Below are 17,147 nucleotides of genomic sequence, written 5' to 3'. Positions count from 1 at the left end.
ACAGTTCGCAACGAGCCAGGCAGACCAAACTGCTGCATATACCCTGACTCTCTTGCACATAACGCAAGAGAAGTGACACAATTTACCTAGTTAAAAGAAATTCATGTTAGCAGGCAATATTAACTAAATAGCATGTTTAAAAATATATACTTGTGTATTGATTTTAAGAAAGGCATTGATGTTTATGGTTAGGTACACGTTGGAGCAACGACAGTCCTTTTTCGTGAAAGTGCACCGCATCGATTATATGCAACGCAGGACACGCTAGATAAACTAGTAATATCATCAACCATGTGTAGTTAACTAGTGGTTATGATTGATTGGTTGATTGTTTTTCATAAGATAAGTTTAATGCTAGCTAGCAACTTACCTTGGCTTCTTACTGCATTCGCGTAACAGGCAGGCTCCTCGTGGAGTGCAATGACAGGCAGGTGGTTAGAGCATTGGACTAGTTAACTGTAAGGTTGCAAGATTGAATCCCCCGAGCTGACAAGGTAAAAATCTGTCGTTCTGCCCCTGAACAAGGCAGTTAACCCACCGTCCCTAGGATATCATTGAAAATAAGGATGTGTTCTTAAATGACTTGCCTAGTTAAATAAAGGTGTAAAAAAAAAAATGGTCCCAAACGGTGTCCAAATATACAGATTTCCGATTGTTATGAAAACATCAAATCGGCCCGAATGAATCGGCCATTCCGATTAATCGGTTGACCTCTAATCCATATCAAACCAAATTGTATTTGTCACATGCGCCTATTACAACAGGTGTACCTTACAGTGAAATGCTTATTTACAAGCCCTTAACCAACAATGCAGTTTTAAGAAAATGCCTAAAAAAAATGTAAGAAATAAAAGTCACAAATAATTAAATAGCAGCAGTAAAATAACAATAGCGAGGCTATATACAGGGGGTACCGGTATAGAGTCAATGTGCGGGGACACCGGTTAGTCGAGGTAATTGAGGTTATATCTACATGTAGGTAGAGTTTTTAAAGTGAATATGCATAGATAAAAACAGAGAGCAGTAACAGCAGCATAAAAGGTGGGAGGTGAGGCAATGCAAATAGTCCGGGTAGCCATTTGATTAAATGTTCAGGAGTCTTATGGCTTGGGGGTAGCTGTTTAGAAGCCTGTTGGGAACAAAGTCCAGGGTGGCTGGAGCCTTTGACAATTTTTAGGGCCTTCCTCTGACACCACCTGGTATAGAGGACCTGGATGGCAGGAAGCTTGGCCCGGTGATGTACTGGGCCATACAAACTACCCTCTGTAGTGCCTTGCGGTCAGAGGCTGAACAGTTGCCATTCCAGGCAGTGATGCAACCCGTCAGGATGCTCTCGATGGTGCAGCTGTAGAACCTTTTGAGGATCTGAGGACCCATACCAAATCTTCTTAGTCTCCTGAGGGGGAATAGGCTTTGTCGTGCCCTCTTCACGACTGTCTTGGTGTGCTTGGACGCCAAGGAACTTGAAGCTCTCAACCTACTCCACTACAGCCCCGTCAATGGGGCAATGGGGGCGTGCTCGGTCCTCCTTTTCCTGTAACCCGCAATCATCTCCTTTTTCTTGGTCACGTTTAGGGAGAGATTGTTGTCCTTGCACCACACGGTCAGGTCTCGTCGTTGTCGGTGATCAGGCCTACCACTGTTGTCATCGGCAAACTTAATAATGGTGTTGAATTCGTGCCTGGCTGTGCAATCATGAGTGAACAGGGAGTACAGGAGGGGACTGAGCACACACACCCGAGGGGGACCCCGTGTTGAGGATCTGCGTGGCAGATGTGTTGTTACCTACCCTCACCACCTGGGGGTGACCCGTCAGGAAGTCTAGGATCCAGTTGCCGAGTGAAGTGTTTAGTCCCAGGGTCCTTAGCTTAGTGATGAGCTTTGAGGGCACTATGGTGTTGAATGCTGAGCTGTAGTCAATGAATGGTATTCTCACATAGGTGTTCCTTTTATCCAGGTGTGAAAGGGCAGTGTGGAGTGCGGTATGCAAATCGGAGTAGGTCTAGGGTTTCTGGGATAATGATGTTGATGTGAGCCATGACCAGCCTTTCAAAGCGCTTCATGGCTACAGATGTGATTGCTACAGTCAGTAGACATTTAGGCAGGTTACCTTGGTGTTCTTGGGCACAGGGACTATGGTGGTCTTCTTGAAACATGTTGATTTTACAGACTCGGACAGGGAGAGTTTGAAAATGTCAGTGAAGACACTTGCCAGTTTGTTTGCTGGGAGTACACACCCTGTCAATCCGTCTGAATGTTGACCTGTTTAAAGGTCTTACTCACATCGGCTGCGGATAGAGTGATCACACAGTCGTCCGGAACAGCTGATGCTCTTGTGCATGTTTCAGTGTTACTTGCCTCGAAGCGAGCATAGAAGTTATTTAGCTAGTCTGGTAGGCTTGTGTCACTGGGCAGCTCTCGGCTCTGCTTCCCTTTGTAGTCTGTAATAACGGGCCGGGTGGGAAAGCCACGGATTCATTTTAGAACGAGTCCAACTTTTTGGAACCATGGAGACCTCTAGATCACACCTCAAGTCACAGGGGGGATCAGTGCACCTCACCCAGTCCCTCTATCTTTGCACCTCTCCTTTACTTGGTCACACTCTCTGTCAACTTTCTCAGTCGGAATTTGTCCCTCTCTAGTTCTACCCCTTTGGGTTGGTTTATGATGTGTTGTAATGAGGGAGTGTGTGTGTGTGTGTGTGTGTGTGTGTGTGTGTGTGTGTGTGTGTGTGTGTGTGTGTGTGTGTGTGTGTGTGTGTGTGTGTGTGTGTGTGTGTGTGTGTGTGTGTGTATGCATTGTGTGTGTGTAAGTGGTCTGTGCTCAGAGTGGCTGGGTGGGGTGGTTTAGTGCAGTGTGTTTGGTGTAGTGGTTTGGTGGGGTGCTGCTTCGGATGTGGTGTATGTTACTGGGATGTTTTAGAGCTGAGAGGGAAAGTGTTGTGGGTGCCTCAACTATGTGGTTAAAGTCAGTTTGTGTGTGTGTGTGTATGTGTCTTTATCATCTGACAGTGTGTGTATAAAACCATCCCACTTCCCACTTCACTCACCCAGCTAGCTGCCCACTGCTGGGAACTGGTCTCACTAAGTGTGTATTCACTAGCGTGTGTGCGTGCATGTGTGTGTGTTTTGCTAATATATGCATGAATGGATCCATTTTATGATGTCAGTAAATTAGTGAGTCAGTTACTGGAATGCTAAGGGTTTACTCAAGAGAAATAAGGAAAGAGTTTCAACAATCCAACTTTTTTCAGTGATTTTAATATAAGATTAATTGACGGAAGGAGGGAAGGAAGCATTTCTAAAGAGTTGAAACAGACCTTGGATCAGCGTTCTTTTCTTCATGCCACTCAGTGATGTCGTCATGCTGACTTATCTCCTGTTATCTGTGGGGCTGTGGGCTGAGAGCTGTCCTCTGTGATCTATCTCACTGAAACTTTATCCAACCCATTGCTGTCCCTCACTGGGATATATGGCCTCTCAGCTGACAGTGGAATAATCACAACCACCGACACACTGCTCCCTTCCTCTCTGTCCACCCTTCTCTCTCCTTTCTCTCTACCTCTTTCACTCTCGTATCTACCTCTCTCGCAATCTTCTCTCTCTTCCTGTTCTAACCCCTTCTCTGCAACAGCAGGGATTCAATTGACATATCAGTCATTTTATGAAGATGGTCATACATCTAAATGTACATCTTCCAAACAGTCATGAATGGATCATAATCAATATCTCCTTCCCCTCCCTCAGTCGTCTCCAGTGTGTCTAGCAGCCATCCATGCAGGTGTGGTGTCTAACTCTGTGGGCGGTCAGATCAGTGTGGTCAACAGTAAGGGCATCCCTCACTACGATGGCTCGCTGGCTAACAACGTCTCCTCCACTGTGTAAGTACTCCTGTCTGTCTGGGAGAATACATCTGCATTCTCTTCCCTTTCCATCTCTCTCCATCATTATGTCTATCTTTCTCCAGTGGTCCCTTGTCCAACAGCCTCTTCACTTTCAAGACCAGTGGTGAGTTCATTCAGCTACAATATACAAAAACAGACCATAATACCACAACCACCATAGCCACACATGCTTCTGTATCCTTTTCAACTACACCTGCCACCACAATCACTTCTACAATATCCAATACAGCCATGTGTCCTCCCACTTTAATACAGACTCACAGTTTCTCTCTCTCAGGTTGCTATGGGACACTAGGTCTAGAATCGGGCGTTGTTAGGGACTCCCAGCTCTTTGCTTCCTCGGTGTGGGAATGGAGTGACGTGATTGGCAAACCCAGTGAGTGGGGCCCAACCGGGGCCCGCCTTAATGGGGCCGGGCTTCCCTGGGTGTCGGCTCACAGCAACCAGCAGCAGTGGCTACAGGTGGATCTGAAGAAAGAGAAGAGGATCACAGGCATCACCACTACAGGCTCCTCCCTCCTGGAGTACCAGTTCTACGTGTCAGCCTATCGGGTCCTCTACAGCAATGACGGACAGCACTGGAACATCTATCGGGAGGCAAATGCTACCCAGGACAAGGTGATGAAAATATCCCTCTCATCAATAACCTTAAAGGTCCTGAATAGTCATTTTGAAAAGTACTTTTTCCCCCATGGCTAACTACTAGGATGTTTGAAAAGACAGGCTAAGTGGGCGGGGAGTTTATATTCATGAGCTGGCCTTGACTGACAGCTCTTTGCAACGCCTATGTCAAGCAACTTGGATGCAGTGAGCAGTGTTGCAGAAAAATCATCTCAAGCTAGTTTAGTGATACACAAAGCAACTCAAACAACATTGAAATTGCATCAATGATGTAGTTTTTATTCTCTTGTAATGCGGTTTAGCACTGACGGATGTGTTGACAACTGGGTGGGAGTATTGAAGGACCCTTCCCCCCCTTTTGTTCCATGCTGACTAGCTAGCACCAGGCACAGATTAAGACCTAGCTCGCTAGTAACTAGCTAGGACCAGGCACATATTAAGACCTAGCTAGCCAGTAACTAGCTAGCACCAGGCACAGATTAAGACCTAGCTAGCACCAGGCACAGATTAAGATTTAGCTACATTTACATTTTACATTTAAGTCATTTAGCAGACGCTCTTATCCAGAGCGACTTACAAATTGCTAGCCAGTAACTAGCTAGCACCAGGCACAGATTAAGACCTAGCTAGCACCAGGCACAGATTAAGACCTAGCTAGCCAGTAACTAGCTAGCACCAGGCACAGATTAAGACCTTGCTAGCCAGTAACTAGCTAGCACCAGACACAGATTAAGACCTTGCTAGCCAGTAACTAGCTAGCACCAGGCACAGATTAAGACCTAGCTAGCCAGTAACTAGCTAGCACCAGGCACAGATTAAGACCTTGCTAGCCAGTAACTAGCTAGCACCAGACACAGATTAAGACCTTGCTAGCCAGTAACTAGCTAGCACCAGACACAGATTAAGACCTTGCTAGCCAGTAACTAGCTAGGACCAGGCACAGATTAAGACCTAGCTAGCCAGTAACTAGCTAGCACCAGGCACAGATTAAGACCTAGCTAGCCAGTAACTAGCTAGCACCAGGCACAGATTAAGACCTTGCTAGCCAGTAACTAGCTAGCACCAGACACAGATTAAGACCTTGCTAGCCAGTAACTAGCTAGGACCAGGCACAGATTAAGACCTAGCTAGCCAGTAACTAGCTAGCACCAGACACAGATTAAGACCTAGCTAGAAAGTAACTAACTAGGACCAGGCACAGATTAAGACCTAGCTAGCCAGTAACTAGCTAGCACCAGGCACAGATGAAAGGGGAAACATTTAAGTATTTTAGCACCAGTAGAGTAGCTATCTAGCTATATAAACCACGCCCGTCTGGAAACGCCTTCTCCAATGTTGGTTACAAGGCAGTACTTATTTAAGGTTAGAGGTTAGAGAATATCATGTTACCTTTGGTGTATTAAAATGAGAGTTTAAGGTGTCCCCTTAATCATTAATCCAAGTATTTGACATGGAGGAGAGGACCAGTAACTTTGTGATATCTTTATCATTGTAGAAGCAAGTCATTTTTCATACTTTGGTCGTCATACTTTGATCCCGTTTCCTTCAAATATCAAATTTCATGGAAAACATGATTTTGACTGTTCATGACCTTTAAGGAGAGAGAAAGCCTCTTTAGACAAAATACGGGAGTGCAAGATGGAGTCATTTGTTTCTGTGGCATCAGTAATTGATTGTGGTTGTTTATGGCAGGAAACATGAGAGCTGACTGTGGTTGTTAAGTGCTGTGGTCAGTCAGACTCAGTCAGGACAGCAGCTCATTAAAGATGGATGGAGATTGATTGAGTGCTTGTGCTGGTCAGGCTCTGTAATCAGGTTTTTTTATCCTTACTTATACTAGTGAAAATCTATTTTACAAGAGACTTGTCCCAAGAAGGCAGCAATCAAACGTTTGTTATACACCATACATAAAATGTACAATACAGTAGACCTGTTGGCAGTAGGCACAGGCAAGATAACATGAGATATAATTTGGAAACATGGCTTCAGTGTAGTATATTATTAGGAACCCTATTAGCTATTGCTACAGAAGTCTGTTTCTGTTTCCTGATAGATTTTTAAAGGAAACACCAATTACCTCCAGGAGGTGCGCAATAACTTCATCCCACCAATCGAGGCGCGGTATGTGAGGATAAGCCCCACCCAGTGGCACCAGCGAATTGCCCTCAAGTTTGAGCTGCTCGGATGCCAGTTCCATCAAGGTAACCAAACCAGCCAATCACATGCAGATGTTTTGACTTTGTAGCCAATCAGTGAATTTCAGTTATTTTACGATTGTGTGTCACTAACCACGTTTCCATCCAGTTTTTATGCGAATAAGGTCAGGGAACTTCCGGCGCCGACAGAGATGGCCGCCTCGCTTCGCGTTCCTAGGAAACTATGCAGTTTTTTGTTTTTTTACGTGTTATTTCTTACATTAGTACCCCAGGTCATCTTAGGTTTCATTACATACAGTCGAGAAGAACTACTGAATATAAGATCAGCGTCAACTCACCATCAGTACGACCAAGAATATGTTTTCCGCGACGCGGATCCTGTGTTCTGCCTTACAAACAGAACAACGGAATGGATCGCATTCAGCGACCCAAGAAAACGACTCCGAAAAAGAGGGAAACGAGGCGGTATTCTGGTCAGACTCCGAAAAAGGGCACATCGCGCACCACTCCCCAGCATTCTTCTTGCCAATGTCCAGTCTCTTGACAACAAGGTTGACGAAATCCGAGCAAGGGTGGCATTCCAGAGGGACATCAGAGACTGCAACGTTCTCTGCTTCACGGAAACATGGCTTACTGGGAAGACGCTATCCGATGCGGTGCAGCCAACGGGTTTCTCCACGCATCGCGCCGACAGAAACAAACATCTTTCTGGTAAGAAGAGTGGCGGGGGCGTATGCCTCATGACTAACGAGACATGGTGTGATGAAGGAAACATACAGGAACTCAAATCCTTCTGTTCACCTGATTTAGAATTCCTCACAATCAAATGTAGACCGCATTATCTTCCAAGAGAATTCTCTTCGATTATAATCACAGCCGTATATATCCCCCCCCAAGCAGACATATCGATGGCTCTGAACGAACTTTATTTAACTCTTTGCAAACTGGAAACCATTTATCCGGAGGCTGCATTCATTGTAGCTGGGGATTTTAACAAAGCTAATCTGAAAACAAGACTCCCTAAATTTTATCAGCATATAGATTGCGCAACCAGGGGTGGTAAAACCTTGGATCATTGTTACTCTAACTTCCGCGACGCATATAAGGCCCTGCCCCGCCCCCCTTTCGGAAAAGCTGACCACGACTCCATTTTGCTGATCCCTGCCTACAGGCAGAAACTAAAACAAGAGGCTCCCACGCTGAGGTCTGTCCAACGCTGGTCCGACCAAGCTGACTCCACACTCCAAGACTGCTTCCATCACGTGGACTGGGACATGTTTCGTATTGCGTCAGATAAAAATATTGACGAATACGCTGATTCGGTGTGCGAGTTCATTAGAACGTGCGTCGAAGATGTCGTTCCCATAGCAACGATAAAAACATTCCCTAACCAGAAACCGTGGATTGATGGCAGCATTTGCGTGAAACTGAAAGCGCGAACCACTGCTTTTAATCAGGGCAAGGTGTCTGGTAACATGTCCGAATGTAAACAATGCAGCTATTCCCTCCGCAAGGCTATTAAACAAGCTAAGCGTCAGTACAGAGACAAAGTGGAATCTCAATTCAATGGCTCAGACACAAGAGGCATGTGGCAGGGTCTACAGTCAATCACGGACTACAAGAAGAAACCCAGCCCAGTCACGGACCAGGATGTCTTGCTCCCAGGCAGACTAAATAACTTTTTTCCACGCTTTGAGGACAATACAGTGCCACTGACACGGCCTGCAACGAAAACATGCGGTCTCTCCTTCACTGCAGCCGAGGTGAGTAAGACATTTAAACGTGTTAACCCTCGCAAGGCTGCAGGCCCACACGGCATCCCCAGCCGCGCCCTCAGAGCATGCGCAGACCAGCTGGCCGGTGTGTTTACGGACATATTCAATCAATCCCTATACCAGTCTGCTGTTCCCACATGCTTCAAGAGGGCCACCATTGTTCCTGTTCCCAAGAAAGCTAAGGTAACTGAGCTAAACGAGAGCATCCTGGCGGGCTGTATCACCGCCTGGTACGGCAACTGCTCCGCCCTCAACCATAAGGCTCTCCAGAGGGTAGTGAGGTCTGCACAACACATCACCGGGGCAAACTACCTGCCCTCCAGGACACCTACACCACCCGATGTTACAGGAAGGCCATAAAGATCATCAAGGACATCAACCACCCGAACCACTGCCTGTTCACCCCGCTATCATCCAGAAGGCGAGGTCAGTACAGGTGCATCAAAGCTGGGACCGAGAGACTGAAAAACAGCTTCTATCTCAAGGCCATCAGACTGTTAAACAGCCACCACTAACATTGAGTGGCTGCTGCCAACACACTGTCATTGACACTGACCCAACTCCAGCCACTTTAATAATGGGATTGATGGGAAATTATGTAAATATATCACTAGCCACTTTAAACAATGCTACCTTATATAATGTTACTTACCCTACATTATTCATCTCATATGCATACGTATATACTGTACTCTACATCATCGACTGCATCCTTATGTAATACATGTATCACTAGCCACTTTAACTATGCCACTTTGTTTACTTTGTCTACATACTCATCTCATATGTATATACTGTACTCAATACCATCTACTGTATGCTGCTCTGTACCATCACTCATTCATATATCCTTATGTACATATTCTTTATCCCCTTACACTGTGTATAAGACAGTAGTTTTGGAATTGTTAGTTAGATTACTTGTTGGTTATCACTGCATTGTCGGAACTAGAAGCACAAGCATTTCGCTACACTCGCATTAACATCTGCTAACCATGTAAATGTGACAAATAAAATTGGATTTGATTTGATTTGATACCTTATGAAAAAATTAATGGGAGCTGTGATAGGAGCAGGAAGTTTCCGTACAATTTTATAAATGTCAACAGTTAATTTGTTCATTCGACATGGTGGGATCTTTTTGTGTTGGTAAAATTAATTATGTGAGAAATTGTAAGGTTCTGTATTTATTTTCTTAGTCAACCTTGTGTTCTGTTTCTTTGTGTTCTTGAACGTAGCCCTGTCTCATTCTTGTTCATTGATTTCACCTGTGTTAGTTACTCACCTGGTCTCATCAGCTCCTTATTTACTTCCCTTCATTCTGTTTGTGCCTTTGTGAGGTATTGTTCGTTTTGACTCTACTCAGCCTTTCCCTATAGCCCGTTCGTGAGAACCATATAGCCTTCAGTCCTAGTTGATTCACCTGCCTGTTTATGACCATTGCCTGCCTTCTGCGAAGGTGCAATAAACACCTGCTGCAATCTGCGTGTGAATCAACACCTTTTTCTCCCTGAGTATTCATTACAGAAATGTCTTTATGCGCAAATATTGATATAATAACCATATTGAAGTAAACTTGAAGTCACGCGATGACACGGTGTGTGGTCCTCCCACTATGACTTGGGAAACCATGCAGGTTATTGGGCTACAGATGATATAACTCAAGATCACCACCCTGTGAAGTTCATCATGATGCTCCTTTCCAATAAATATTGAGGGTCTGATTCTGGTGGCATGATGATCGACGCTCGACTGCCGTTTGACAAATAAGAATATTCTGGCTCTTATCCATAATAATGTCATCATGTAGACTAGCCTACCCTCATAGCCTACCCTCACAGACTACTCTCATAATCTGCCAGCTGTTGGCTAGAGCACATGTGCCTTGTCCAGAGTAGGTACATTTTGTTATTTAACACAACAGTCTAACTCTCGGTAGAGTTGAAAATGCGATGGAAACACATTGAACTTTACATGTTTAATCAGTACATGTAAACTGAAGTGTGTGCACTACATCATCACTCACCGATTTCTATCTGCAACAAGCCAGTTTGGTGGGAAAATTTGCATATTTTATTTTCGAATATTCGCATATAAATCTGTCGCCGATAGTGGAGAGGTGCATAAAGATGGCAGCCCCATGTACGTACCACAAATACCATGTACGTACCACAAATACCATGTACGTACCACAAATACCATGTACGTACCACAAATACCATGTACGTACCACAAATACCATGTACGTACCACAAATACCATGTACGTACCACAAATACCATGTACGTACCACAAATACCATGTACGTACCACAAATACCAACCATGTACGTACCACAAATACCCATGTACGTACCACAAATACCATGTACGTATCACAAATACCATGTACGTACCACAAATACCAACCATGTACGTACCACAAATACCATGTACGTACCACAAATACCATGTACGTACCACAAATACCATGTACGTATCACAAATACCATGTACGTACCACAAATACCATGTACGTACCACAAATACCATGTACGTACCACAAATACCATGTACGTATCACAAATACCATGTACGTATCACAAATACCATGTACGTACCACAAATACCATGTACGTACCACAAATACCATGTACGTACCACAAATACCATGTACGTATCACAAATACCATGTACGTACCACAAATACCATGTACGTATCACAAATACCATGTACGTACCACAAATACCATGTACGTACCACAAATACCATGTACGTATCACAAATACCATGTACGTATCACAAATACCATGTACGTACCACAAATACCATGTACGTACCACAAATACCATGTACGTATCACAAATACCATGTACGTACCACAAATACCATGTACGTACCACAAATACCAATACCGTATCACAAATACCATGTACGTATCACAAATACCATGTACGTACCACAAATACCATGTACGTACCACAAATACCATGTATCACAAATACCATGTCCACAAATCTGTGGCTCAGTTGGTAGAGCATGGCGCTTGTACGCCAGGGTAGTGGGTTCAAATACCATGTACGACCACCCATACGTAGAATGTATGCACACATGACTGTAAGTCGCTTTGGATAAAATAGCTAAATGGCACAAATATTATTATTATTACAAATACCATGTACGTATCACAAATACCATGTACGTACTAAGTAGCAGGATCATTGGTAGGAACTTATATTTGTCATATGTTCATTGTGTTTTATAAGTGCTGCAAAATGAAAAACAAAGATTAGTCTACTCTATTGGAGTCATGTGATCCTAACCGTTCTGTCTCTTCTTCCATTGGACAGCGAGGCCCCGGATATATCACCCCGCTCGGCCTCCCCCTCCCTCAGTGGCCACAGACACCCCCCCAATGTACGGCCGGACCACCCACACCCCTGACATCAGAAACACCACCATGCCTCCATGCACCATCAATGGTGAGCGAGAGGAGAAAGGGAAAAGAGTCCATGTCTAGTGTTGTTGATTGTGGTTGGTTCACACTGGTTGTGTTGTGGTCGTAGACATGGCGTTTGCAACGGTGTTGGTGCCGGTGTTGGTCATGATTCTGACCACCCTCATCTTGACCACGGTCTGTGCCTGTCACTGGAAGAACAGGTGAGGATGAACTATAATTAGTAATAACTAAACAGATATCCACTCAGTAGCTCCAAACAAACTACCACAGGCACGCGCGTGCTACATGCTGACTAGGCCGGGCACGCGCGTGCTACATGCTGACTAGGCCGGGCACGCGCGTGCTACATGCTGACTAGGCCGGGCACGCGCGTGCTACATGCTGACTAGGCCGGGCACGCGCGTGCTACATGCTGACTAGGCCGGGCACGCGCGTGCTACATGCTGACTAGGCCGGGCACGCGCGTGCTACATGCTGACTAGGCCGGGCACGCGCGTGCTACATGCTGACTAGGCCGGGCACGCGCGTGCTACATGCTGACTAGGCCGGGCACGCGCGTGCTACATGCTGACTAGGCCGGGCACGAGCCATTGCCCGCATGCTGATTTTGTCCATCCACACTAGACACGATCAGGACACGCAGGTTGATGTGTGAAAACACACTTTGAACCAACTATATTAATTTGAGGTCAGGTCAAAACACATACTGTTGCTAGCTAATTTGTCCTGTGATATAAACATTAGGGTTGTTATTTTTCCTGAAATGCAGTCTTTTTTTTCTGGATCTTTGTAGAATTTTGACCCATTTTGATTCACACAATTGTGTGTTCTCTACTCTAACAATTAATCCACAGATAAAAGGGGAAGCCTAGTTAGTTTCTAGTAATCCCTCCTTCAGTCTTCTTCTGTGGACTTTATATGGTTGTTGGCAACTAACTTTAAGGTGTGTTTAAGGTGTGGACCTCAGTTTCTTTCAATCACCCACGTGGGTATATGCTCCTAAAACCAATGAGATGGGAGAGGCGAGACTTGCAGAGCATTAAGTGTACATTTATTTTGCAATGCTTGCGGTGTGGTCAGCATGTTACATTTCTTTCTGTTTTGTCTTTCTCCTCAGGAAGAACAGTTCAGAGGGAGCTTATGACCTGTCTCACTGGGACCGTGCAGGTAAACACAACACTCTCAGTATCTGTGTGTGTGTGTGTTTAGATGTTTATTGCGTGTGTCTCTGTCCAGACTGGTGGAAGAGTATGAAGCAGTTCCTGCCATCCAAGATGGCGGAGGGGGAGGAGTCAGTCCGCTACAGCAGCAGTGAGGTGGGCCGGCTCAGAGTGAGAGGGAACACCCCCAGACTACGGGCCGAACCCGCAGGTACACACACAGGCCGTGTCCCAAATCTGTCTTGCCTACTACTTACTAAAAAGACTTAAGCTGTGGTCGAATACTCATAGTAATAACCGCACTAACCGTACTATTTGTGATGTAAATCGAGTATGTAGTATGCTTATTAGTCATAGTATGGATATAGTCAGTATGCCAAAAGTTCCCGGATGTCATACTACCTACAAGATATACAAGCAATGGACACTATTGCCATGCTTTTAGGGCCCATAATGCAATTCTTCAGAAAATGGCCCTGGCTTCAACGTTTTCAGATTTTAATAAAATATTCAGCCGAAGTCCGACGAGCGGATACAAATTCATTGCTTTAACTAATTATGACAATGTTGAGCAATGTAATAAAATTGACTTTTCAAATAAGTTGGCTGACAATTTATTGGCTATGCTATCCTTATGAACCACATATCACGACAGTAGTAGATACCCATGTTAGCTAGGTACCTAATGTTAGTTGGGTACTAATACATCAAACTTGCAAGTTTATTAACTATATGCTATCCAACTAACTACTGTTTATTGACTTTATTATTCACATCATTCTTAGCAAAGTGGTATAGTCATTGTGCGTTCTCAATGGACATAAATTCGCTCTGGCTATCTACTCCGATTTCAGACTCGTCTGAGCGCAGAATAACTGATGAATTTACAAACGCTCAACACCAGTTGAATATGACCGGTGTCGGTAAAAGTTGGCAAAATCACATAATTAAAATTGTTGCCAGCAGCACAGTTACAGTCACCAACGCGCTGAATAACATGAAAACAGCCTAACCAGCTCTGCCAGGGCAGATAAAATGGTTAGAGTGAGGTGTTCTCTCATTTGTGTCTGGAAGTAGCTAGCCAGTTAGCTTGGGTGCTTGACTGCCATTGTGATGATGGTCAGAACGCTCGGATCAACCCTGCTCCTCGGCCAGAGCGTCCACTCTGAACACTCCCAAGAGAGAAACTTTGAATTTACGAACTGACAACGCTGTGAAATGCTCAGAGCGCACCTTGGGACTCCAGATTGAATTTACGAACACACCTGAAGTCGTAAAATGTCGAGATAGTAATTTGTTATGCTAACAAGCTAGCAATTGCATCAACTTCCGCTAGACAAGCGTACCTCTAGTATGCTCAACTGAAATGATACCGTTCGTTTACAGTATACTAAAATTAACTAATGGTATGTAGTATATACTCATTAAATATGTGGTAGACAGTATGTTAGTATGGGTATTCAAACACCGCTATACTGTGTAATAATTGTACTATATACTACTTAGAACGTTCCGTTTATTAAAAACGAACGCAGTAAACAACATACTAGGCTCCTGAAAATGTGTAATCTAATGCATAATCGTGTTGATTTGGGTACAGAACGTCCCCTTCTTATCAGCTGTTGTCAGACACATGAGTCTGGAAAGACTATTCTCTTCCTCAAAAGTCCACACTGAATTCTCCTAGAAGAAAATTGAAAAGTAGTATAACATCCTGGCATTTAAAGCATCCTTGAAATTTCTATTTATTTCTATTTTTGAATAATTAAAATGCCAACTATTTAGTTTGCAGGTATGGTTATTCAGACACGGCCACACAGTTGTTTGTATGTTGAACACACCCTCTCTTCCATTAGAGTATGCCCAGCCCCTGGTCAGCGGTGTCATGACATCACTAGGTCAGAGGTCAACTTTCAAGCCAGAGGAAGGTTCTGACCCCGGCTACACGGACCCTAACCTCTACGACGCTCCCATGGCAACAGACATCTACCATGCCTACGCTCAACCCCTGCCCGCCTCCGGGGCAGAGTATGCCACGCCCATTATGATTGACATTGCAAGCCACCTATCAGGGAGCTCCACACTGAACCAGCCAATCACAGTCTCCAGCTTCATGGGCCGTGGCCCCGCCTCCCTTCTCACAAGAACAGACAGCGGGCAATCGGGGAGGTCAATGTATGACACGCCCAAGAGTACAGGACAGGCCACACCCACTAAGGATTTAGCTTATCAGGTGCCTCAGAGCAGCTCTCAGAAGCCAGTGGAGTAGAGCTGAAGAGGTGGAGTGAGTACTTTGATTGACAAGGCCATAACCATAACCCCCCCCATTGACAGAGGGGGATGATTGAGAGAGGGAGGGTGAATTAAACTGTAAAGAACATTAGCTTCAAGTTAGATGTCTGTATGTGAGTGTGTCTGCAGAGGAGTCTATATGTGTCTACCTGTACGTGCATGGCCGGAGAGTGCTAGCATAGTACCATACCAGTCCTATCACTGAAACCACAAAGATGAATATCTACATGAGAGCGAGAGAACAGAAAGAGAGAAGAAACGAGGTGGAGAGCTCACTACTGTTTCAGCCAGACTAAGTCCCCTATGTGTGTCTCTTAATTTGATGTTTTGTCAAACTGAGTATATATTAGTTCCTTTCGTGTCAATCTAAAAGTGAAACAATTCTCCAAACAATAGGTTCTCTGAAGTGGTTGCCTTCTATAGAAAGTCAATGTTTCTACCACTGAAGTGTTCTCTGCATAAAGGCCAAAGGTCACCTGTCTAAAGAGGAGCTTCCTCAGTTTACTACGGTACGCTTTGATTAGAGGCTCGAACTATTTCAGCTTTCAGTTCACAAAATCAGACCTGTCAAAATGTTTGAGTTTAACCAATCACCTTATACAAAAAGCTAGAGTGAAACCCACACCAAAAACCTGTTGAAGTTTCTGAAAAATTATTTATTTTTCTTTTATAATTCCTACTGAAAAAAAAAACACTATGGAAAGCGGTGATGAATCAGCTTCAAATAATGATGGTTACACTGTTGTCATGGACACCTTGCCTCACGTGACAGTCAAAAAGGACCTCTGCATAACGTTTAGGTGCCATTGGGTTCAGACACTGCCTGACTAGGACCAGTTACTTGAAGAGGAAGAATCTGCCCTCATGATGATCCTAGAGAGGAGCTGTCCAACAGAAGGACTGTCTCGAAAATATGTGAGTGAGACTAAACATTGCCTTATGTTTTGTTATTATGCATCATTTATCATGGCCACCGTCTGTAAATTCCCAGAGAAACCAGAGAAAGATGATCTACTCCAGCCAAACTCACACTGGAGTAGTCTAGGTTACCGCATCAGGTGTGTGTATGGTACGGATCCTGACAAAGACGGTACGGCGAGAGAACATTATCACTAGTGACCAATCAGCATGCAGAAGTTAATATTTACAGAAACGCCTCATTCTAGTATGTGTCTGAATTGCTGTCTCTACTGTACGACTGTCTCATCAATGTATGTAATGGCTTTCATGAGTGTCTTTGTATGGCTGTCCTAAAGAGAGTATCTGTGTGTGGCTAGCTGTCTGTACGACTGTCCCTACGAGTGTACTGCATCTATGTTTGATTAGTCATGTTTCTAGTCAGTGGAGCACATTTAGTCCGGTCAATCCCTGTCCTGAACACCAAATCTGAACCTGGACCAGTTGAACTTTAGGTTAGGTCAGTGTGTTCCCTGGTCACTGTGTGTTTCTGTCTTCACAGATTGTACAAGGAGAAATAAAGCCTTTTTAAAAAGTTACTTTTTTTTTAAAGCTTTAAAAAAACTTTTACACATTTCTACAGTGAATAAAATAAAACGATGAATTCTTCATATTTCACATCTTAAAGGGATTCTCTTAAAGGGATTCTCTGGTACTTTTTAGCCAGTAGTTCTGATAGTACTTACAAGCCAAAGGTGGTCCCGAAACATTGCATACTACGTCACGTGCAGATATCTGCTGTCACACATCGAGCGCGAGACTAAAGCTCATTGGTTGAACTCAAATTGCTAGAGGGCTGGAACACGTAGGGGAAATGGCACAGCACCGTTTCTAGAAAAACAG

At 44.4% G+C, this 17,147-nt stretch overlaps 1 protein-coding gene across 1 annotated transcript in view; it reads left to right on the top strand.

Annotated features, from left to right (window-relative positions):
- The window catches only part of LOC118366768 (discoidin, CUB and LCCL domain-containing protein 2), a 44,515-nt gene extending 27,672 nt beyond the window's left edge, over positions 1-16,843 (top strand). The window contains exons 5-13 of the mRNA XM_035749423.2: positions 3,747-3,880; positions 3,967-4,007; positions 4,182-4,522; positions 6,579-6,726; positions 11,786-11,917; positions 12,002-12,095; positions 13,013-13,062; positions 13,132-13,266; positions 14,912-16,843. Coding sequence (XP_035605316.2) covers positions 3,747-3,880; positions 3,967-4,007; positions 4,182-4,522; positions 6,579-6,726; positions 11,786-11,917; positions 12,002-12,095; positions 13,013-13,062; positions 13,132-13,266; positions 14,912-15,324 — 1,488 coding nt within the window. The 3' untranslated portion in view covers positions 15,325-16,843. The remainder of the gene's footprint in view (positions 1-3,746; positions 3,881-3,966; positions 4,008-4,181; positions 4,523-6,578; positions 6,727-11,785; positions 11,918-12,001; positions 12,096-13,012; positions 13,063-13,131; positions 13,267-14,911) is intronic.
- Positions 16,844-17,147: the final 304 nt, after the last annotated feature.

The sequence above is a fragment of the Oncorhynchus keta genome, chromosome 34 (genome assembly GCF_023373465.1).
Source record: "Oncorhynchus keta strain PuntledgeMale-10-30-2019 chromosome 34, Oket_V2, whole genome shotgun sequence".
Taxonomy (NCBI): Eukaryota; Metazoa; Chordata; class Actinopteri; order Salmoniformes; family Salmonidae; genus Oncorhynchus; species Oncorhynchus keta.
Note: the sequence above shows the minus strand (reverse complement) of the source record. Positions and strands in the feature narration are given on the sequence as shown.